Genomic DNA, 25,079 nt, shown 5'->3' with positions numbered 1-25,079 from the left:
ATTAATTCCAAGAAGAAGAAAAAATTAGTAACAACAATGGGTAAAAACTATTTAACACCTAAGGGTGCGTTTGGTTCACAGAATGTAAGATTATCAGTGGGAATGTAAGATTACCAGTGAGAATGTAATATTACCAGTGGGAATGTAAGATTACCAGAGAATATGATTTCTGGGCTAACCAAACGGGGGAATGTGGATTCCATTCCCATGGGAATCCCACATTCTCCCATACCAGTGGGAATGTAAGATTACCAGAGAATATGATTTCTGGGCTAACCAAACGGGGGAATGTGGATTCCATTCCCATGGGAATCCCACATTCTCCCATCCAAACGCCCCCTACGAAGGTTAAATTACAAATTTATCCTTAAACTATTTTTGATTTACAAAAAAAATCTATAATTAAAATTTTATATGAAGTTCAGGGGTTAAAATAAAATTTTACCCTTTCATTAAATATTTTTATATTTTCAATTTTGTAAAAAAAATTATATAAATTTTATGAATTTAAATTTTTTAAAGAAAATATATAAATATTTTTCAACTTGTTAAAAAAACAAATATATAATAAGGACAATTTGGTCAAATATACATTCCAATAATCTTTTATTCATTTATTTACAAAAAAAAATCTATAATTAAAATTTTATATGAAGTTCAGAGTTTAAAATAAAATTTTACCATTTCATTAAACCTTTTATATTTTCAATTTTGTAAAAACAATTACATAAATTTTATGAATTTAAATTTTTTAAAGAAAATATATAAATATTTTCCAACTTGTTAAAAAAATAAATATATAATAAGGACAATTTGGTCAAATATACATTTCAATAATCTTTTATTCCTTTAACCAAACACGGTATTCTTACATTCATGCTCAGCCAACCAAACACAAAATACAACATTCACAGTAATCCTATTCCCTGGTAATCTTACATTCCCACTGATAATCTTACATTTTATGAACCAAACGCACTCTAAAGGTGCAAACCAACAATACGAAAGGCATTATGATTGAATACAACTAAATAATAAAGGGTAAATTACACAAACAATCGCTAATGTTTGAGTATGTTTTTGTCTTCTCTACTGAAGCTTCAAAAGTAACAAATTGGTCACTGACGTTATCGATTTATAACAAATCGATTACTCACCGTTAATAGTCATTACAACAGTAACAAAATCTTGACGTGACGCGTTAAACGTTTGACCATGCAGGAACCTAGGACGCCTTTGACTCTTCTTCTTCTTCAACCCTCGCCTCAAACCAAAGAATCTCCTTTGTATCTTCCCTCCAAACTAAATATAATTCTCTCCGCCATAAAACTAAATATTCAAACCACTAGCAATGAATCCACCATAGTAGAACCAACAAATTAATCTTAAGACAAGTAACTCTTAACACTGCTCAATAATTTGAGGGGCAGTACAGAACATACAAGGAACAACAAAGCAGTAAAAAACACAATTTTGAAGCAGCTCCAAAACATCATAAATTCATGATAGCCGACAGATCAAGTCCAATGCCTTGTATGCACTTATTAGTTTTTATAATTGTATGTATAATTCTTCATACAACATCGGATTTTAAACAAAAGAAATCTTATATATTAAGCTTGTTGAATTATATATAAACATAAAATATATTATAAATCTAGATTATTCATAGAATGTATTTATTTTAGGTGTTTTATTTATAAAATGTAAGATTATTTTTATAATAAGACAATCAAATGTGTGAGTATTTAGTATATTATATATATTAAATAAATAGATTTTATTAAATAAATGATTAACGGAATGTAAGATTATTTTATTAAATAGATTTTATTACGAAATTTAGTTTTTTACATGTAATTTTCTTTTATTGACTGCTATTTTCAAGGGTGTAATTTAACAATAAAATTTGATAATATTATTTAATTGGATTAACTTCTCAATTTTTATAAAATACTACGATGAATAAGTTTTGATAAATCAAAAGAAAAAGATAATTTCTTAATTCTTATAAAAAATAAAAAAATTAAAGTGCGAGCGATAGATTTATTTAAAATCTTAAAGGAAACCTCAAAGAAATACCACACTATTTGTCTATTAAAAAAACTACGTCGCGACATGGTGGTTGACGACATGGCTCCATGGTGCCTTGAGAGAAAAATGGAAATCTCCGTCCCATGAAGCTATTACTCATTAGTCATTACGCTACAAATACGCTACAGAGGGCCGAAGTTTCACTTACAATCCAAAAACTACAAACCAAAACACATTGCAGTTTCAACAATGGCAGAGGCAGCAAACGACGTTGTCGAGACGATCAACGGCGATTGCCATGATTTTAATTCCCTTCTCTCTTCTTCAGACAGGGATTTTCTCGTAAGCAACGACTCTGATCAGACAATTATCTCCCTTTGATCACCTTTTCTTGTCTATTCTCTCTTTTTTATATGTTATTTTTATCAACCTTTTGTTTAAACTTAAAAGGGTTATATATTTGTATATATGTGAAAAGGAGAATAGTTGAGGCTGGGATTTCCTTTTTTTAGAAGTTAATGGTGTAAAATTACTAGCTTTTTTTTTTCTTTTCCTTCTTTTAAGATTACTAGGATGTTTTCTGAACTCGTTTTTGAGTTTGTATTTATAGTATGATATGAAATGTTAGTTTAATGTATATGAACTTGCTGTTTGTTAGGTATTATTGTTGGGAAATAAACGATTAACAAGTAATTTCCCTATAACCAGATTAGTGAGAATGCGAAATAAAAGCGGAAAAATAATACCCGAAAAATTGATAACGGAGTTCAGCCAATTGTGCTTACGTCTCCGGACTGCTGCAGATCTTTTACTAAAGAGAAAATTTACAGGTGTTTACAAAACACACTTGAGAGAGAACTAGAAGATTTTGGGATAATTTCGAAGCTAAATGAGATAGGGTATTTATAGTTGAAGCTTTGGGACTAATTTTTGAAAATACCCTAAAGTCTAATGACTAAAGTGTAATAAACCCATTTCAAAAATTCAAACAACATTTATTGCACCGAATTCGGTGGAATTCGGTGCCCCCTCCTCAGCCCCTTTCTTTGACTTTTCTCTAACAATCTCCCACTTGAAGATTGATTTTAATCTGTCTTCACACCTCGATCAATGCAGTAGTATTTCTGGTCTTGTTACTCTAGCATGCCAACTGAAGCTGAACACAACTTCAGTTTGTTCGTGGTCACCGTCTTTGTCAACATGTCTGCCAGATTTTGAGCTCCACTAATTTTTTCAAGTTTCAAAATCCCATCTTCCAGAAGAGACCGGATAAAATGATATCTCAATTGTATGTTCTTCGTCCTGGAATGAAAAGACGGATTCTTTGCTAGATGGATAGCACTTTGACTGTCGCAATATAAGACATTGCTTTCTTGTTTCTTGCCTAACTCTTCCAAGAAACTTTGGAGCCAAACCATCTCCTTGCTGGCTTCCGTAACAGCGACATATTCTGCTTCAGTTGTGGAGAGAGCAACTATCTTATGTAGTTGAGAAGCCCAACTCACTGTAGTACCTCATATCATGTACCTGCTAACAGCTCCCACTGCATGAGCAATATCTGGTCTGGTACGAACCATGGCATACATTAGACTTCCAATTGTGAGGCATACGACACCTTCACCATGTGTGCACGTTTCTTCCCCGTCTTGGTGACTGTTCTTGGCGAGTCTAAAATGAACACCTAAAGGTGTACTGGTTTAGCATCTTGTATGTTGAACCTGGAGAGTACTTTGTTGATGTACTCAGCCTGTGATAACATCAAAGTCCCCGACTTTGTGTCTCTCTTGATCCTCATCCCAAGAATCTGCTTTGCTGCACCCAGATCTTTCATTGCAAACTGCTTCGACAATTTTTGCTTCAAGTTTATAATATCTTGCATGTCTGAGCCTGCAACGAGCATGTCATCAACGTACAACAATAAAATAATGAAGCTATTGTCGAACCTCTTGATGTAGCAACAATGATCTATTTGGCATCTGGTAAAACCACTGCTACTCATGAAGCTATCGAACTTCTTGTACCACTGTCTAGGAGCTTGTTTTAAACCATACAAGCTCTTCTTCAACGTGCATACCAGGTTTTTCTTGCCTGTATCTATGAAGCATTCTGGTTGCCTCATATAGATTTCTTCCTCCAAATCACCATGAAGGAAAGCTGTCTTTACATCTAACTGCTCAAGATGTAAATTTTCTACAGCTACAATTTTCAACACCAGTCTGATTGTAGACAATTTTACAACTGGAGAGAAAATTTCATTGTAGTCAATACCTTCCTTTTGCTGAAAACCTTTGACAACCAATCTTGCTTTGTAGCGTTTGCTCCCATCGTGCTCTTCTTTGATCCTGTAGATCCACTTGTTATGGAGCGCTTTCTTACCTGGTGGTAATTCAGCTAATTACCATGTCTGATTTGACATAAGCGAGTCCATCTCATCTTTCATGGAAGACTCCCACTTGACTGAATCCTCCACTTGCATAGCTTCATCATAGCACTCTGGTTCACCATTGTCAGTCAGCAACAAGTAGTGTAAAGAAGGAGAATACCGTTGGGTTGGTTTAGGAATTCTGGAGGAGCGTCTTAGTTCCAGTGTGCCTGGTTCTTCTTGAACTGCTTCAGGACTGATCTGAACATCATTTCCAGAAATCTCCTCGAACTCAGCAAATTCTTTTGTTTCAGCTTCGGTATTAGAGCTACTTGATTCTACAGTTGATCTGTCTTTGTACATCACATTCTCATTGAAAATGACATATCTGCTTCTGATGATCTTTCGATTTTCGTAGTCCCAAAACCGGTAACCGAACTCATCACCGCCATAACCAACAAAGGCACATTTGTTGGATTTAGCATCAAGTTTACTTCTTTCAGCAGAGTCTATGTGTACATAAGAAATACAACCAAACACTCTTAGGTGTGAAAGGTTTATTTCTTTCTTGCTCCAAACTTCCTCTGGTATTCTGCCATCCAAAGGAACTGAGGGCCCACGGTTGATCAGGTAAGCTGCAGTGTAGATAGCTTCAGCCCATAGAAATTTGGGTAATCCGACATGTATCCTCATGCTTCTGGCACGTTCATTCAGAGTTATGTTCATGCGCTCTGCTACGCCATTCTACTGTGGTGTCATGGGAACTGTTGTCTCCATCTTGATCCCATTGTTTGCGCAGAAATCTCTGAATCTTCTATTTTTGTACTCTCCTCCATTGTCAGACCTTAACCGCTTGACTTTCAAACCAGTCTCATTTTGCACCATGGCCTTCCATTTTCTGAAGGTATCAAAGACTTCTGATTTCTTCTTCAGAAAATAAACCCACACCTTCCTTGTAGAATCATCGATGAAGGTGACATAATATAATGAGCCTGCAAGAGATGGAACTGGAGATGGTCCCCATACGTCAGAATGAACCAACTCTAATTTTTCAGCCTTGGGTGTCTTACCAATCTTTGCAAAGCTGACTTTCTTTTGTTTGCCAAAGATACAATCCTCACATAGTCTGACATCTACATTCTTTAGATCCGACAGCTTCCCTTTTGACAAAAGTGTCTTCATCCCTTTCTCACTCATATGGCCAAGCCTTTGGTGCCATAGGTTTGATTTTCCATCAGCATCTGCGGCTGCAATGATATTCTCTAAATTTGAAGTTACATAGAGAGTATAAGTCTTCTTACCACGAGCAATGACGAGTGCTCCTTTGGTAATCTTCCATTCACAACCTGAAAAGGTTGTACTATAACCTTCTCCATCAAGCTGTCCTACAGAAATCAGATTTCTTTTGAGGCCAGGAATATATCTCACTCCTGTCAGCTTCCAGGTGGTCTGGTTTGGCAGCTTTAGTTGGATGTCTCCTTTTCCGACGATCTTCAAAGTTTCATCATCAGCTAGATGAACCTTCCCAAAATCACCACTGACATAGTTCTCCATGATTTCTTGGCATGGGGTTGAGTGGAAATATGCCCCTGAATCCAAGATCCATGATTCAATCGGACTGTTGACACTTAGAATCATGGCATCACCTGTCTCCTCTGTCATGTTTATAGATTCCTGTGCGCCGGTATCTTTCTTCAGTGCTCGGCAATCCCTTTTAAAGTGACCCTTCTTGCCACAATTATAACAGGTAAAATCTTTCTTTCCCGTTCTTGATTTCCCCATCTGGATTTCGATCTGCCACGATTTGAATTTCTTTCTGAAGTTCTCCCTCTGGACTCCGTGTGCAAGGCTGAGGAGGTTGATGCTTCACCCGATTCTCTCCGTCGAATTTCTTCGCTCAGTACCAGATCCCAAACATCGTCGAATTTCAATTTACTATTTCCCGACGAGCTGCTAACTGCTGTAACAGTAGCATTCCAGCTTTCTGGTAGAGATGATAAGAGAATTAAAGCTCGAACTTCATCATCGAATTCAATTTCCACGGAACTCAACTGGGTTGTGATTGTGTTGAGTTCATTCAGGTGTTGAGCCACTAATGCCCCTTCCGTTATCCGCAAATTGAATAATCGCCTCATCAAATGAACTTTGTTTGAGGCTGATGGCTTCTCATACATACTGGAGAGAGCCACCATAAGACCCGCCGTGGTCTTTTCCTTTGCTATGTTGAAAGCAACATTGCGGGATAACGTCAGTCGGATAACTCCGAGGGCTTGTCTGTCGAGAAGAGCCCAATCTTCATTCTTCATGCCATCTGGTTGTTTCCTAAGAGAGGTTGATATAGATTTTTCTGGTACAGAAGATCTTCAATCTGCATCTTCCAAAAGCCAAAGTCCGCACCATCGAACTTTTGAATTTTCACCTTCCCTTCGTCTGCAGCCATCGCTCCCACTCGAATATGGATTCATTTGGATCGTTTCTGACAATTCTTGCGAACCATTGTGTATTAGAACACCTCTGTCGACGAATTCGTATCGCCGACAAATTTTCACTATTCACAAAATTTACTATTCACGTGAACAGTAATGAATAGTAACCTCGCAAAAAATTGACAAAATTCACAACCAAAAGCTCTGATTACCAGTTGTTGGGAAATAAACAAGTAACAAGTAATTTCCCTATAACCAGATTAGTGAGAATGCGAAATAAAAGCGGAAAAATAATACCCGAAAAATTGATAACGGAGTTCAGCCAATTGTGCTTACGTCTCCGGACTGTTGCAGATCTTTTACTAAAGAGAAAATTTACAGGTGTTTACAAAACACACTTGAGAGAGAACTAGAAGATTTTGGGATGATTTTGAAGCTAAATGAGATAGGGTATTTATAGTTGAAGCTTAGGGACTAATTTTTGAAAATACCCTAAAGTCCAATGACTAAAGTGTAATAAACCCATTTCAAAAATTCAAACAACATTTATTGCACCGAATTCGGTGGAATTCGATGCTCCCTCCTCAGCCCCTTTCTTTGACTTTTCTCTAACAATTATTCCCTTTAATTAATTGGGATTACGGTTAATTGAAGCCTGAAATATCGATTTAATAGGTTAAAATCGATAGCTTGAAGGGGAAGAAACTTGGATTGTATTTCTCAGCATCATGGTGTGGTCCATGTCGAAGATTCACCCCGGTTTTGATCCAAGTGTACTATGAGCTATCTCAGAAAGGCGATTTCGAAGTCGTTTTTGTCTCAGCGAACAAAAATGAAGAGTCCTTCAACAGTTACTTCTCCAAGATGCCATGGACTGAGGTCCCTTTCTCCGATTTAGAGACCCACAAGCACTTAGACGAGTCGTTCAAGGTGACGGGAATACCTCATCTTGTGCTCTTGGATGAAAATGGTAAAGTCTTGACTGATGAGGGGGTTGAGATCATTCGAAAGTATGGAGAGGAAGGGTACCCTTTCACCTCCGAAAAGATCCGAGAATTAAAAGACATGGAAGAAAAGGCCAGGAAGGATCAGTCCATCAAAACTCTCTTGGTTTCCCCATCACGTGACTTTGTAGTTACATCTGATGGGAATAAGGTAACCTTGATGAATGGATTGACTGGTTAAAACGGGTTTGCATACATCGGTACTATCTTAATCCATAATCTGTTCTTGATTTATATTCTAGGTACCGGTGTCTGAGCTTGAGAGAAAGACTGTCGGTCTATGTTTCTCGATCTCATCGTTCAAGCCATATGCTGATTTTACTCCTAAACTCACCGAGGTTTATAAGAAGCTGAAAGTGAAGGGGGAGAATTTTGAGGTGGTTATGATATCTCTCAATTACGACGAGGAATCCTTCAAGCAAAGCTTTGCATCACCGTGGTTGGCATTGCCTTTCAAAGACAAGAGCTGTAAGAAATTGGCTACGTACTTTGAGCTCTCGATCCTTCAGACTGTCGTTATTATCGGGTCAGACCGAAAAACTCTACATCCCAAAGCTGCTGACGCTATTGAAGAACATGGGGTCGAGGCCTACCCTTTTACCCCGGAAAAATTTGCGGAGCTTGAAGAAATAGAGAAGTCAAAAGAGGCAGCACAAACTCTCGAATCGATTCTGGTTTCAGGGAATCTGGATTATGTCATTGGGAAGGATGGGGATAAGGTATGATTGTTTGGTTTCCTTAGACGCTCTGGCAATTGCAAGATCATGTTAACCTCAAATTGTGGCTTGACCGGAATGGTTTAACCTTTTGCCGAGTTGTTTCCCGCTTTTTTTTAGTTCATTCGAACTGTTGGGTGTAATCACCAGTCATGCATTGTTTAGCAGCGATGCTATAAACTGAGTTTCCTTATTTCTGATGAGTGATGGATCGATCTACTATTTCAGGTCAAGGTGACCGACTTGGTGGGAAAGACTGTTCTTTTGTACTTCTCGGTCCATCGGTGACCACCATGCCGTGCTTTCACGCCCAACCTTGTCGAAGTATACAGGAAGATAAAGGCAAAGGATGAAGCATCTGAAGTGATTTTTATTTCTAGTGACAGGGACCGAATCTCCTTTGAGGCATATTATTCAGGAATGCCTTGGTTGGCTCTTCCCTTTGGGGATGCTTTGAACCTTGAATTTGCTGATGCTTATTCTTTCACCGAGGAACGGTTGAAGGAGATCGAGGTAGTATGAGGAGATGGCAAAGGGGTGGCCACAGAAACTGAAACACAAACTGCACGAGGAGCATGAGCTGAAGCTCACTCGCTTAACGTTCGTTCGTCTGCGATGGGTGCAAAGAACCAGGAGAAGTCTGATCGTTCTACTGCAGAAAATGACTTCGATCTGCATCCCAAGTGTGCCCTGGATAAAGATAAAGAAACCAAATCTGATACGAAGCAAGAAGGAAATAAAAAAGGTCTGGTCTGTTATGGGGAGGTGTGCACTAGAGCTTGATGAATTATGTCCTATATATATATATATATATATATATTTCCTGCTGTTGCTGGTAGGATCGTATATTTGCTATATAATAAAATGTCCATTATATGTCTCCGGTTGTAATGTATTCAATTGTGAAGGAAGTGGTTGTAGATGTTACAATACATAAACAGCACACTCGGTACCCTCGTTATCATTAGAATCGCTGTTTTGCGAGCAAGATAGCTTTCTTCCGACAGAGAATGCGCTGATAAGAAACATTTGTTGCATTTTATGGACCATCGAGCCGCCAAGACTCTGTTTTATGTATATTTCCTGCTGTTGCTGGTAGGATCATATATTTGCTATATAATAAAATGTCCATTATATGTCTCCGGTTGAGATGTATTCAATTGTGAAGGAAGTGGTTGTAGATGCTACAATACATAAAAGCACACTCGATAACCTCGTTATCATTAGAATCGCTGCTTTGTGAGCAAGATAGCTTTCTTTCGAAGGAGAACGTGCTGATAGGAAACATTTGTTGCTTTTTATGGACCATCGAGCCACCAAGACTCTGCTTTTCTTGCTCATCAATACTCCCACTGCCCCGAGAAAGCCTTCGTGCCGCAGAAACATAGCTTTAGTCTCACCTTTGGACCTCTAACATGCATTCCAGGGAAGAGAGCAAGCACAATTAATTCAATTATGATGAGTGGAAAAGAAGAAAAGCACCCTAATAGTTACCAGAAATGAACAGCAACAGATATAGTGTCCATAGTATAGGAATGACCCCGAATGAAAAAACCGGCAAAAAATATCTGCTTAAGCCCAAATTGAACTGCATTCAAGTAAGAAATCTGGGCACAAAAGTAAAGAAAAATGCCCAACAGAACAGCTATTAGTATTAAATTTCTTTTGCTCTAATATACTAAAACATGATGATGCATGCAACATACTGCCATGGGAGAAGTCAAGAAATGAATTTTTCTTTTTGAATTGAGAAAACAACGTTTTGAACCAAAAAGATTTTTTTTTTGGCTCTCCAACCCAGGGGAGTTCATAATACATGAAAAGATATCCAAAATAAGGTATTGACCACGCATGAGAAGCAATAGCTATCAGCATTGAGGCCACAACTAAAAAAATGCCAGGTTCCAATTTTTCCATTTTAGTAAGATCCAAGGTTTGAAGTTCTATATGCCAGAAAAACATCAGCACCTAACCTGACCATTATTATTTGAAATCATTCGTAAAAGAGAGCGGGAGATGTCTTCAGGTTTGTAATCTTCGAGCTCTTTACAGTTAGAAATGGCCTTGCCAAAGCTAGAAGCAATGGTTGTTGCAGAGAGACCAATCTGTCATTCGTGAAATAGTTGTGAAGCAGTTAGTTGTTTTATGACAGAAAATCAAATACGGAAAAGTACAGATTTTTGCAATGTTAAATCGAAGTAAGCGGTCCTATTATATGACACTCCAAGTTACGATAAAGACATCTTTTACCTTTGAATAACCTGCTCCACCATAGATATCACCAACAAGCATATCTACAGCCTGATTATTTCCCTGATGACTCAATTCCAGCAACTAGTCAAATCTGAGATGAAAAAAAAAACCATATTGGTTGCGAAACTCTTTTTGATAGGTAAACTTAAGATTATACTAGACACCTAGAACGTTATTACTTTTTACACTTTGTCAAAAGCCTTCACAACCCCCAAAATGTGCTACCTCCAAGGTTAGTCCCACTAACTCGCTCAAACTTGCCATCTCCATCCACCTATATATCCACGAGAGTGACAATTGGTTATAGATATTGAAAGCCTCATATATTCCCAAAGTAATGAAGATGAGAAGAATACCTTGATCATGCTCACACCAGACCCGATGTTAACAAGAAGATAAGCATACAGGTCATTATTATCAATCTGAACAAAATCCTTCTGACCATCCAAGTATGTAAAAGCTTCTTTGTGGACTGCCTACTCAAAGAACAATAAGCAGGTAGATAATAAGTAAGCACATAGAATCTCAAACTGAAAATTGAACAGAATATATGAACAGCTACCACTGCTCATTTTGCATCTTAAAATCAAAAACTCGGTTCAACTATTCATTTTTTTTTGGTATCCCAAGGTGTCCCCAGGCTTTGGCTGACACTAATCCTCCGAGGTATTGTCGGGCACGAAAGGTGGGGACCTCTCCCAAGAAGGTTCAACTATTCATTTGATGCCCTATGTTTCATCATATTTCCTGGAAACAAGAAGCAGATTTCAACTAAGGAAAAAAAATTAAAGCTTGTTCTAAATATTCATATTTCATGATTTGCAGTTCCCTTCATTATTTTAGGATTTTAGCTTGAATACTTTTTAAAATGACTGTGTTCCTATCATCTTACAGGTACATCCATAAGTGCGGATATCTTTCAATTGTCTCACTCACACAAAAGCTCCCAATACCATCAGAAGCTAATAGTGACAAGTTAGATAGGCTAATGAATAAGATAGATTATGACAAATTCTCCTTTAATCACATGATCTTCCGTCTAGTTAAAGCCAAAATGAATTAAAAGATAAGCAACAAGCATAAATTTATGAGAAGTTAAAAGGAATAAAACACATACATATAACAAAGGATAAAAGAAATGATTGGCTTGAAGATAGTTCGAGGTTAAAAGGCAAACTATCTTAGAAGGGGACTTTAAAAAGGGGAACAAAGGAGACTTAAATTTGCACATACCAACATATAAATATACAGTATCAAAAGGTTGAGAGTTTATCTAATTACTCAATTTAACCATCCATAAGAATAACAAATTTATCAAACTACTAAAGAAATTGCACTACCTAAAACACCTTTTCATGGGAGATAAATCAAATACTCAGGTAATTATCACAGCAAAAAAGCCGAATGTGGAAGAAGAAGAAGATGCCACCTTCAACGATCTTGCCCCCGCCGTGCTTCAAACCCAACCTCGACGTCTTTGCAGCTTGGTAATTGCTATCTCCCATCCCTCTTGGCGTGTTGGGTTGGTTTTGGAATCGGGTTTTGAAGCTGAAGATGATTGCTTTGTTGAAGAAGAAGAAAGAAGGAAGAGGAGGAGGAGGAAGAAGCAGCCACGTCAGGTAACACTAGGGACCAAAATGAAAACGAATTAAAATTTTGATGATTGTATTGCAAGTTCTAAACGTTAGGTGACCAAAATGCAATATTCGTAAAGGTTTGGGGACTATTTGTATGCTTTATCCTTTACTTAAAAAAATCTAGTTCTACTTGGTCGGGTTGGTTATCTCAGCTTCTTCGTTGAAAATCGGAAGAAGTGGAAGAAATTATCTACTTCACTCTCTCTTCAAACTGAAACGGAAACAAATTCAACATTTTTAATTTTCAATGCAAATTCTAGCGTCACTCCCTGGCCTCAATCTCTTCTCTTCCCTTCCTTCAAACCCACGCCAAAACGACACCGCTTCATCCACTCCTCCTCCCTCCCCTCCGATCCCCGTCCCCAAATATCCTCCTCCCCGCCTCCGAAATCCCCAAACTACCCCTCCTCCTTCCAACCCCGCCCTCTCCTTCCCTCACCGCCGCACCAACTACCGGAAACCCGTCAAGAAGGGAGTCATCCAATCCGACGGTGACCGATGCGTTATCGTCGGCGAAAACGGCGTCTCCTACAAGCTCCCCGGCGCTCCTTTCGAGTTCCAGTACAGTTACTCCGAGACCCCCAACGCCGAGCCCATAGCCATCAGGGAGCCGGCTCATTTCCCTTTCGCGCCGCCGACGATGCCGCGGCCGTGGACCGGGAAGGCTCCGTTGAAGAAATCGAAGAAGAAGATCCCGCTTTTCGATTCGTTTAACCCTCCTCCCCCTGGTCAAAAGGGCGTGAAATTCGTGGAAATGCCCGGGCCGTTTCCGTTCGGGAAGTATCCTAAGGAAGGGAGAACGAGGGAGGAGATATTAGGGGAACCGTTGAAGAAATGGGAGGTTAAGATGCTGGTTAAACCAATGTTATCCGATAACCGTCAGGTTAATCTCGGTGAGTTCTCGATACTATACGTGTTAAAAAAACAAAGGTGTTTTGATTTGGAGATTAGTGTTCTAATTAATTCTGCTTTTTGTGGACTCAGGGAGGGATGGATTGACGCATAACATGCTGGATTTGATACACACGCATTGGAAACGGCGTCGTGTTTGCAAAGTTAAGTGCAAAGGAGTTCCCACCGTCGACATGGATAACGTTTGTCGTCATATTGAAGTAAATGCCTCTTTTAACACTCTTTCTGCTTTCAATTGTTTATGTTCCTTCAGAAGTCAGAACCATGTTTCCTGTTCGTATTTTTGTTTACAGTAGAGCACTGCCCTTTGGGTTTATATGCATACTCGTCTTAATTTTGATAATAATGATGGAACTGGCGCTTAGAGTATACCTTACGCCCTTGACAACACATGCAATCGCACTTTTTTCGGTATCAAGTAGTAGGTTCGTCTATTTATTTGAACCCAAGATAATATTTCTTGCATACTTTGTTAGAAAAACATTAGTTTTGTGAAGTGTAAGACCCCTAATGAATTGGTTTAGAAGTTGAATTACTCTCTTTCTGTGATTTTAGAGGGTGCACGCCCCACGCTTTCTCCTTTGAAAATGTAGATTCAGTATATTTTGATTGATTGCGCTGTTGAAGGAGAAACATGTTCTGTTAGCCAGTTAGTTTCTTATATCCCCAGATCTGGTATTCACTTCAACAAACAAAGCTCTCAGGAAGTAAGTTGGCATCCGACTGTTGTTACAAGATGTGTTTATATGACTGTAGCATTTAAGTGCAATTTTTATTCAACCTGTTTATGTGTCCTTTTAAAAAAAATTGCCTTTTCTTACATAGGAAAATAGACAAAGCTCTTATTTCCTTCTCTCTCAAGTTTATTCTTACGTCAGGAAAAAACTGGGGGGAAAATCATTCACCGAGTTGGTGGTGTTGTTTATCTTTTCCGGGGACGAAACTACAACTATCGTACTCGTCCACAGTACCCAGTGATGCTTTGGAAACCAGCTACTCCAGTCTATCCGAAACTTATCCAAGAAGCTCCAGAAGGATTGACAAAAGCTGAAGCGGATCAGTTTCGGAAGAAAGGGAAATCACTTCTGCCCATATTTAAATTAGGTAATTGATTCAATCATGGTTTGCATTGTTGGCAATCATGGTTTGCCTTTTCCAGAAGTTAGTAACCTTTTTTTCATTAATGTTGCAGCAAAAAATGGTGTGTATGCTTCCCTAGTGAAAGATGTTAGAGATGCTTTTGAAGGAAGCCCTTTGGTGAAGATTGACTGCAAAGGGATGCATGCAAGTGACTACAAGAAGATAGGTGCTAAACTGAAGGTCTGTAACATTCTTTAACCATTTCACGGGCTTTATAATTTTCTTTATTTTAATGCCTAAATTGGTTTGAAATTCTTGAAGACTTGTTCAAGATTCATTTACGGAAACCAAGAGGATATAAAAACTTGCAGCACTGGTTTAACATTTCTTTTATGAAAAAAATGTGAGATAACAAGGCTCTTGAATTCGTTCTTTGGAGGTTTGAGCTCAAATGACTATATTTAATGATAATGGAGGGACTAGTGAATTAAACTCTTTGTATTTTGAATTAGATAATTTTTATGCTAAACCATATGCATGCTACAAAGAACTTTTTCTTAATTGTAGCTTCAAGTGTGATGCGTATTATGCTTCTTGGATTGATTTAGAAATTATTCTTCATCTTCCTGATTATTGACAGGCGCTTAATCCATACTCAAAAATCAACATGACCCTGTATAAAAGCATATCAAATGCAAGAAACTATCATAGTCCGATGCAATATTATCAACCTCAAAAGCCACTTCAAAAATGTAAAGACCAAACACTCCCATATTTGGTGCTTAGCTGAACATGAGGTGCACAGACAAGATAGAGTTCAGAATACTATCGGTTAATTTTGGTCATTCTAATAAAGAAATTATGGGTTTCCTTATAATTGTGGCCTGACCTTTCTTATTTATCAGGAATTGGTTCCTTGCGTTTTGTTATCTTTTGATGATGAACAAATTTTGATGTGGAGGGGACGAGAATGGAAATCAATGTATGGGGACACTTCTTCAACTTTTCTTCCTGCTAATGCTGACATTTCAAGTGGTATAGTTAATTCAGGTATGCATTATAAAGAGTATTAGGGTAACTTTTGCATTGCATTGCATTGCATTGCTTTGTTTTTTTTTTTTTGGAAAAGCATAACAGAGATGGATGCCCTGAGGATTGTCCCAAATGATTTTTGTGACTGTTAGAAGTTCCCAATGGATTCTATTGGTTATTTTGTGGAAAAATTAAGATATTGGGATGAAATACAATGATGTGGTGGGATATGCCATAGGCTTACAAGCATGGCCTATCACAAACAGTGTCAGGGACCGAATGTTCAATTTGTAAAGAATATTTGTTGCAACTCATTTCTAGTTGTTTTATTATTTATTTATTTCAATCAAATTCAAGGAAGTTTCTTCTGGCCATTACAAATCAGGGCAGCATGACTCTAAAAGCATTCAAGTAATGTAGACAGTTTAACTGACCAGATGACAGTTCGTTTGGATTCTGGGTAAAGGCTGTAATGTATGAGTACGCAATCCCAGAATTTGGTATTCTACACTGGTCTGTATTATATGCACGAGTTTTCAGTCAAGAAGAATTTGGAAAAGCTGCTCCTTCTACGTTTAGTGTTGGGCATTGCAGGTTTTCCAGGTTCTTGGGCTGTAATACTCGATCTTCTTAAATTTTGAGATTGATGTGGGCACAGTTATCTTTTACTGCATGGAGAAGGTGCTGGCCGCCGTTTCTAGTTTCCCTGGATAACTTGATGATTGTTCTGTTCTGTTGTGTTGATGTTTGCTGCTTTAAAAATCTTTTTTAACAATGCAGATTACATTGACAATTGCTTATGTGTTGCAGCCAAGTCTAACGATGATAGTGGTACAGCGGATGCCAAAACGGTTGTATCTAGTCCAAAAATGATGTCCCTCTGGAGGCGTGCAATTGAGTCAAGCAAGGCATTGTTGTTGGAAGAGATTGCTCTGGGCCCAGATGCTCTTCTGGAAAAGGTAGAGGAATTTGAAGGCTTTTCTCTGGCCACGGAGCATTCCTGTGAAGCATTAGTCTTGTCCGGTGAAGATGGTTCTTCCAGAAGTTTCTCGGCAGAGTTTGAAGGTGGTTCTTACAGGGAGGATTTTGGCGATGAAAATGATCTTTACAGCGATGATGACATTGTTGATGATGAATATTATGATGACGAAGAGGTTGAAGAGGTCGATTCACCTATCCCGCAAGGGTCATTACCTGTTGACAAGATTGCGGAAAGGCTCCGAAGGGAATCGAAAATGAAGTCGAAAAGGGCAGATCATTAGCCAAGATCAGTAGGTCAGTCTGCTGAACTACAATTTATGTGGTTATCTTAACCTACTGAGATCGTTTTCACCATTACGAGAGCTGATTGTTGTACATGTCTCTAAGCGGCTGGCTTCTGCTCCTATTGCATAGCTGCAGATTAAATGTATATCCCATGTGAGTACCTCAATTTCTCATAAATCTAAAATCTACTGTTTGAAGCATTATATATTAAATACTTCAATTATTTTTATTCCCTTCATCGTGAGATTACTACACGCAATCAAGGAAATTCATCCGTTTTTGTTTATCCCTTTCATTTTGAATCTCTTTAGTTTCGAATTTTTTTATTTTTATCCATAGTTTTAAATCTTTGATTTTAGATTTTTAACTTAAAAAATTATTTTTTATGAAAATATACCATTATTTTTAAAAAATTGTACGAGTACTTTTATAATAAAATGTGTGAGATTTTTATTTTGATCTTTGTAATTTATTTTCCTTTTCAATTTGGTCATGTGGTACAAACAAAAATCGTAATCAAACTAAAATTGTCGGTAGCTGCCGCCGACCTAATAATATCACGATTAAAAAAAGGAACAAGGTTAAAGATTTAAAATTATTAATAAATTCCAACAATTTTTTTAAATTAAACACATAGTTTTACACTTTTTGATTTTTTTATTTTGATCTCTATAATTTTAATTTTTTATACTTATAGTTCAAAACAAACATCAATATAACGTGTATATTCTCTTTAGATTCATCATTTTATTTTATTATATAACCTATTTTTCATTAAAAAATCATTTTAATTCTTGTACTTGTAACCTTCTTTTAATTTGATCCTAAAAATATAAAAGAAATAGAGCAAAATTATCAACAAGAAATAATAATTTCGTTGGATTCAAGTTCAAGTATGGACGTCTTTGACATTAATGTAACATCCACAGGGGCTTAGTGTGAAGGATTGTACCCCTCTCATTGATAGAATTACTGCTGGCCTTCATAGCTGGTCTCGTAAGCATGCAGGGAATTCAGTAAGTGAATTTTAGTGTCCAAAACTACTGGTGTGGACAGTTCTTAATAGGATTAACCAACTATGTTTAAGATTTTCTTTGGAAGGATTAGCTGGTATTCTATGTCTTCTGATCTGATGAGAAACTTGTAAAATGGAAGAATGTGTAAAATAGTCCCTGACTATATAGCGTTGTTTTTTTTGAGTCCCTCAATTATTAAAAGCTATAAAATGATCTCCGACTATAGGGTATTGTTTTGTTGAGTCATCCGACTATTGAAGATTACAAAATGCTCACTAAATTATTCATATGTTCCAAATTCATTCTTTACCATTAAAATTTAACGTCCGAGTTGGATGTTAAATTGTTAATTGAGATATGATAAAATCATATTTTAATGATGTCTACCAACACCACAGTTGCTTTCCAGCACTGACTCGACAAAATAATGTTTCAAACACTAGCTCAACGACATAATGTAAAAGGAGTCATTCCACAAAATACATCTCAAATAGTTATGTGATAAGTTTTTATTATATCATAGTCAACATGTTAGCGCTAAGCTCAGACGGTCGCTAATTTTTTAACGGAAAATAACGAGTTTAAGACATATGAATAGTCATGTGACATTTTATAATTCTTAACAGTCGAAGGACTCAACAAAGCATTGCCCTATAATCGGAGATCATTTTATAACTTTTAATAGTTGGAGACTTAGCTAAACAATATCCTATAGTTGATGGACCATTTATGTACTTTACTCAAAATAGTACAACACATTTATAAAACAAAAAATTATAAAATAGTTCTTTAGTAATAAATTACTATCATAGTCCCTATAATATTTTTTTATTAAACTAAAGTGATTACAAAGTAGTATTGTTTTAAATGCCCTCAACCATTTGACAATAAACGTTTACTCACCATGCTACAATCGCTGGTGCTCGAACCCGTGACCTCTAGGAATAATGATTTCTTTATCCACTGAGTTAAGTTGGTTCGTGCAATCCCTATAATATTTTTTGTATAAAGTACAAAAGAGGAATTGAAATATAACTATAAGATCAACCTATACTAAATTAAATTTTACATTGTTTTTACAGTTATATAAAAAAATTATTTTAGCGAATAACGGATAATTACAAATTTGTTTTTGCATAACGATGTTGAAACTTGTCTGAATGATAACAAAGATTGTTATATAGTTTATTTATTTATTATTAAATCTTTTTTTATATATGTATATATAATTCAATCTTAAGTGGAGACGACGATTCTCGAGAACATCCTTGTATCATGGTTGACAATTCATTTGTCTGGTTTTTTGGATAAAATCTTTGTTTCTCGAGAATAAAACTTTCTTCTAAAATTCAACAACAAATAACAAAAATTCAATTCAAAAAAACAATATATATAACCATTGTCATCATCTTTATCGTTGTTGTTGTCATTACCATTGTCGTTGCGATTGTCATTGCAGTTTTCTGGAATTTGAAGAAATTCTGAAGCTCACCGGCACCACTGCTACTGTTCCGTCGGCACACCGATCACGTACCCTGCCGTGGCCTTCCCTCTGCCCCAGCCGGCTTCATAAAATAATTCCCTCCGGTCAAAGGTAAATTGAAAGCGTTCTGTAATTTTTCTTCTTTTTTCTGGTATTTCTTCATAGTTCATTGTAACATTCTATAACAGTCTTCTGGATTTTGATAATATATGTCTGACAGGGACGTTATATTTGTTTTCATCTATATTCTTTGATTAAATTATTATATAATAAAGAATGTATATTCTTACCTTATTAGCTCAAGCATCTTTACTGTTGAAATTTTGGTCGTATACGGTGATTTCGGCTGCTCATTTGATAAATCGGTTGCCTACTAAGGTATTGGGTGATGTGTCTCCATTTGAAAAAGCTCTTCGCTCGATCTCCTCTATATGATTTCTTATGAGTGTTTGGATGTCAATGTTTTTCATGTTTACGTCTGTTCAACACCCGAAAGTTTGAATTTCGGTCTAAACCTTATAGTTTCTTGGTTATAGTGGGACAGCACAAGGGTTAGTTTTGTATGACATCAGACGGTAAAGTCTATATTTCTCGGCATGTTGTTTTTGATGAGAGGGTTTTTTTCTTTTGAGTCTTGCTCTGAGGCCTCTGTTGACAAGTTAACACGCTCCTATGAAGACCTTTTTGTTGTTCTTGGGGCTGATCCAATTGGACATGGTTGTGTTGCGGTTCCTGATGTTCGTGAAACCGTTGGTTCTGATGATAGTGTGGCGTTGTCTCCTGATTCAGGGTCTGAGCCTCTCGGTGACCCTCGGACTGAGACTGCTGGTCCATCTGATGCTGCACATGTGGGTTAAATGTCGTTACTTGCTGGTGCTTTGGATGTGTACCGATTCTAGTCAAACTATTTCTGGCAGTACTCCTATGCTATGCTCATCCCAAGATCGTGTTCTTGATAGTTTTCTTGGTCCAAATCTATGTGAAGATGGGTTGGCAGTTGGTACTTCGGGTCTTGTGCACAACCGTCTTGGTGGTGATTTGATGGGTGAGTCCTTACCTGTTTAAAGGACAATTGGTGATGATGGTCTACATTTTACTATAGAGGAGGTGTGAGTGGTAGTCATATTGTTGATATGCGTGGGCCATCCTCTCTTACAAATCAACATCCCATGACTACTAGAAGTAAACTTGGGATTTTTAAACCCAAGTTGTTTCACGTGGAGAGCTTAAATGCAGGTGAAGTAGAACCTTCTACGGTTCGACAAGCTTTGGCTTCTCCTCGTTGGAGGCAAGCCATTCATGATGAATACGAAACTCTTGTTCGAAATGGTACGTGAAAATTGGTCTCCTTACCTGATAATCGTGTTCCCATCTGTTGTAAGTGGTTGTTTTGTATTAAAAAGAATACGGATTGTTCGGTTGCTCGGTATAAGGCTCGATTTGTTGCGAAGGGTTTTTCTCATGTTTCAGGTCATGATTTTTGAGAAACGTTTAGCCCGGTTGTGAAGTCTTCCACTGTTAATGGGATTTTATCTTTAGCAGTTCAGAATGGTTGGAAGCTTCGTCAAGTTGATGTCAATAATGTTTTTCTCAATGGTGATCTTTTTGAGGAGGTGTATATGGTTCAACTGCCTGGCTTTGAACAAGAGTCCTCCGATGGTGGTAAACTTGTGTGCAAATTGGAAAAGGTGTTGTATGGATTGAAACAGGCGTCTCGTAATTGGCATTCTAAGCTTCCGGATTTTCTTTTGTCTCTTGGTTTCACATGAACTCAGGCCAATGCATCTTTGTTTATTCGGAGGGATGATGGACATTGTCTATATATTCTAGTATATGTTGATGATATTGTTGTGACTGGTGATTCGGTTGAGATGATTGAAGAAGTTGTATCTTCTCTTGGTCGTGAGTTTTCATTGAAAGATCTTGGGGGAGTTGGGTTACTTTCTTGGTCTTGAGGTTACTCGAGCAGATGGTGTTTTGTTTTTGAGTCAGAGGAAATATATTCGGGAGTTGCTTGAACTTGTTGATATGGCTGGTGCACGTTCGGTTCCCACTCCCATGGTATCTACGTCTAAGTTGGTTCAAGATGTTGGTCGGCCTCTTGATGACTCTCAATTTTATCAAAGTGAGGTGGGTGCGCTTCTTTATTTGAGTCATACTTGGCCAGATATTTCATTTAGTGTTGGACGGGTTGCTCAATACATGCATCGTCCTTGTGATCAGCACTGATTAGCAGTTAAATGGATTCTTTATTGTTTAAGTGGCACTATGGATTATGGTTTGATTTTTCATGCATCATCTTCTGATCTTCGGTTACGTACTTTTCGAATGCTGATTGGGGAAGTAACTAGGATGATCGACGTTCTGTTTCTGGTTATTGTATCTTTCTTGGTGGCAATCTCGTCTCTTGGTGTTCTCATAAACAAAAATCAGTGTCACGATCAACTGAGGCTGGATATCGTGGTGTCGCTGATACGGTTTCTGAGGTGACTTGGTCGAGTGGTTTATTTCGTGAAATGGGAGTGGTATGTGTCGATATTCCTATTGTTTGGAGCGATAATACGATTGCAGTTGCCATGAGTGCAAGTCCTGTGTTTCATGCTCATTCTAAGCATGTTGAGTTGGATGTCCATTTCGTGAGGGAGAAAGTGGCTTCTGGAGATTTATGTCTCTGTTATGTTCCTGCTTTGCATCAGGTTGCGGATGGCCTCACGAAGCCTCTTTCTAAACCTAGGTTCCTTCAGTTTCGTCAAAACCTTACTGTGTTTAGTTGTTTGAATGTTGAAATGGGATAAAGCAGGGTGAATGTTATCGTATACATGATGCATGCATATTTGTGCATGGGTTACTGCATGGTGTTAGGTTCACGTTTTATGCACGATGGTGTCGTGTACAGTTTGTCGAAGATTGTTGGGTATTTTGTTATTAAATGGGGCCCTTAACTAGCACCTGTTTGGTGGTGTGTGGGTTGCTTTTTCTTATATAGTCTGCCATTTCCTTATATTCAGTACCTCTCTTTGATAATAAAGAAAGTATATTAAAAGTTAACATGATACAACCAAGGTAGCAAGTAGGATTAAATTTCATGAGCTTTGTTGTACAGGATCCTCAACACATTTTTGGCAGCCCATCATGACTGCCGAAAGCACCGCCACCTCAAGCTACTGGTTGAATTGGCGGTTCTTTGTTTGTGCACTTTTCGTCTTGTTCTACTTGGTGGTGGCCACAATTTTAATTTCCAAATTCGAAGGCCGGAAAAGATCGAATCGTCGGGGTGCAGGAAACCAGACGGTGAGTCCCGGGGAGGTATATAAGGAGGAAGCTTGGAATACAAGTCTCAAAAGCATTCATCCCGCTTGGCTGCTCGGTTTTCGAATGTTGGCTTTCATCACGCTCTTAACGTTGCTAGTGCTCAATGTCGTCATCGACGGATTCAGCATCTTCTTCTTTTATACTCAGTGAGTGATATATCATTCTGCATTGGTTCTAGTTCTACCATTGTGGACGGGCCTGACGATTTATTCTCTGTATGTTCCTCAACAGGTGGACTTTTACTTTGGTCACGACATACTTTATGGTATGTCTCTGATATGTTCATTCCGAAGTACGATAGTTCATCGGTTCTTGATTGCTGATCTTCTCTATTTTTATTGCAGCTTGGATGTGTAATCTCCATTTACGGATGTCAAAAACACTGGGCACAAGCTCGTTGCGATAGCGCCGATCGTGTGAGTTCAGATACCGAGCAGGACACCCATGAATCCAATGAGTCTGAACTTTCGGATGACCGCGAAATAGACGGTCGATGGATTTATGCCTTTCAAATTATGTATCAAGTATGTTTTCTTTCTCTAATCAGTTTCTAAAAAGTTGTGCAAAATAGCTAAGCATCATCTTAACTGCCTTTGATAGGCTTCTGCCGGTGCATCAATGCTCACTGATTTGGTATTTTGGATCATTCTGTTTCCATTTCTGAAGTCGATACCATACGGTGTCGATTTGGTAAGTATGAGGCCGCTAACTCTAATTTTCCGGAGTCTTCGGAACTGGTGTTGCTGTGCATATGACTGAAACCATTTCTTACTGCAGATGCTTATTATCTCTATGCACTCTGTCAATGCTGCTTTCCTACTCTGTGACTCAATTTTGAATTGCATGGTGAGTTTTACTTTTGTTTAATACTCATACCAGCATCTCATTTCGAGAATCTTTCGATCGATTGCGAAGCTGATCTTACCGTTTTCCGTTGCAGCGGTTCCCATTTTTCCGAATTGCGTATTTTTTCTTATGGACCAGCATCTTCGTTATATTCCAATGGCTCGTCCATGCTTATTATAACCTTTGGTATAGTTCCATACCTGTTTTTCTATTTTATCTGTGTTGTAAAAGGATTCTCACATTGTGGCATCTGTCTCTTTGCAGGTGGCCATATCCATTCCTTGACTTGACACCGTTTTATGCTCCGATCTGGTACACATTTTAATCTTCATGCACACACGTATGTTTCCAATGTACACTCCTAACCTTGTTTCCGTCTCCGTTGCTATATATGTTGGTCCGAACAGGTACCTTTTAGTCGGAACGATGCACTTACCGGCCTATGGCGCATTTGCTTTTGTAGTTAAATTCAAAGAATCATCTTTCTCAAGGTTGTTCCCTGAGTCATACCGGAGACTCACTTAAAAGAGAGGAGATCATCGGTGTCAAAATTCCGGGCTAACGCCGACGGCAACTGTGCTCAATTAGCTAGCAGGAAGAGTACAAAAACTTAGTGTTCATGAAATTGGAAGCTGTAGAATCCCCGGTAGGCAGTTTTATCAAATACCAGGATTTAATTTGTACAGTAACTTAAAAACAGTATGTTCTTGAGGTTCTTCGGTGTTATCTACGGGAGAAATCTGTGTGTGAGGCGTGAATGTTCTTCCCTCAGCTATGCCAACGTGAAAAGAAATCCCCAAGGCAAGCAGAGTATCAGTAAATTAAATCAAGTAAATAGATTTTATTCATGCATCTGCAGTAGATCTACGTGCCATATCTCCATTTCTTTGATCTCGGTCGAAGAAATTATTGGATGATGGACAAAATCAATTCAAATTTCAAACCACCAGATCACCTAGAGGTTAGGTACACATAATCTCAAAAATTGTGTTTTAGGAGAAATTATTGTATGAACCTTTTCAGCCTTATTATATGATTAATTAAAAAATTATATAATCAATTTTTTTCATGTTATTAATATATTAATATTATATTCTCCAAATCACCATCTTCTCTGATAATACAAACGAAAACATCAGTCTCTCTCTCTTTTAAACAAAGCAAAGTCACAGATCTTTATCTAAAACCTTTTAATATTTTTGAATTACATTACAAACCCTAAAAATAGCAAATATTGGAATAATCTTCTCAAACCCCAAATCATCTAATCTCACCAATTACATCGCCAACACCCATAAATTCGAAGAATAAAACCACTAGAAAGGGGCGCTTTGATTTCATCTCAGCGCCATTAAAGCCACCTCAAAGGTGATATAGACTTGGTTGAGAAGTCGAACCACTATAAATTCTTGTGCAATTTGTTTCATCTTTATACTTCTTAATCCTTAAACCCAAAAAGTCAATTCACTCACTCTTGACAAATTATTCAGTTGATAAATTTGAGCTCCATCGAATTCTAACAATTTCTAATCTTAATTAATAAACCTTACTAATATGTGTATAAATAGATTCATTAGATATAAATATAAAAAAGTTAAAGAATACACTTTTAACTTTAATCCCTCATTGTCAAGAAATATAACTTAAACACTTTAATATGTGTATATAAACTAATCTCGTTATAATTTTCAACTCATAGA

At 37.6% G+C, this 25,079-nt stretch overlaps 2 protein-coding genes and 2 pseudogenes across 2 annotated transcripts; 3 read left to right on the top strand and 1 right to left on the bottom strand.

The window, feature by feature from the left end:
• The first annotated feature begins 2,254 nt into the window (after positions 1–2,254).
• On the top strand, positions 2,255–9,406 carry LOC120206490 (annotated as a pseudogene).
• A 267-nt stretch (positions 9,407–9,673) lies between these two features.
• On the bottom strand, positions 9,674–11,699 carry LOC120206465 (annotated as a pseudogene).
• An 869-nt stretch (positions 11,700–12,568) lies between these two features.
• On the top strand, positions 12,569–16,886 carry LOC120206489 (CRS2-associated factor 2, chloroplastic-like). Its single transcript, XM_039206126.1, has 6 exons — positions 12,569–13,325; positions 13,417–13,544; positions 14,223–14,448; positions 14,537–14,664; positions 15,330–15,474; positions 16,267–16,886. The coding sequence occupies exons 1-6, from the start codon at positions 12,680–12,682 to the stop codon at positions 16,716–16,718; spliced, it is 1,725 nt and encodes a 574-aa protein (XP_039062057.1). The 5' UTR covers positions 12,569–12,679; the 3' UTR covers positions 16,719–16,886.
• A 2,336-nt stretch (positions 16,887–19,222) lies between these two features.
• On the top strand, positions 19,223–23,664 carry LOC120206464. The gene is made up of 7 exons (XM_039206108.1): positions 19,223–19,332; positions 22,325–22,679; positions 22,765–22,798; positions 22,878–23,057; positions 23,134–23,223; positions 23,311–23,379; positions 23,611–23,664. Exons 2-7 carry the CDS (start codon positions 22,354–22,356, stop codon positions 23,662–23,664), a joined length of 753 nt encoding a protein of 250 aa, XP_039062039.1. The 5' UTR covers positions 19,223–19,332; positions 22,325–22,353.
• Positions 23,665–25,079: the final 1,415 nt, after the last annotated feature.

This window comes from Hibiscus syriacus, unplaced genomic scaffold (genome assembly GCF_006381635.1).
Source record: "Hibiscus syriacus cultivar Baekdansim isolate YM2019G1 unplaced genomic scaffold, ASM638163v2 tig00013808_pilon, whole genome shotgun sequence".
Classification (NCBI taxonomy): domain Eukaryota; kingdom Viridiplantae; phylum Streptophyta; class Magnoliopsida; order Malvales; family Malvaceae; genus Hibiscus; species Hibiscus syriacus.
Note: the sequence above shows the minus strand (reverse complement) of the source record. Positions and strands in the feature narration are given on the sequence as shown.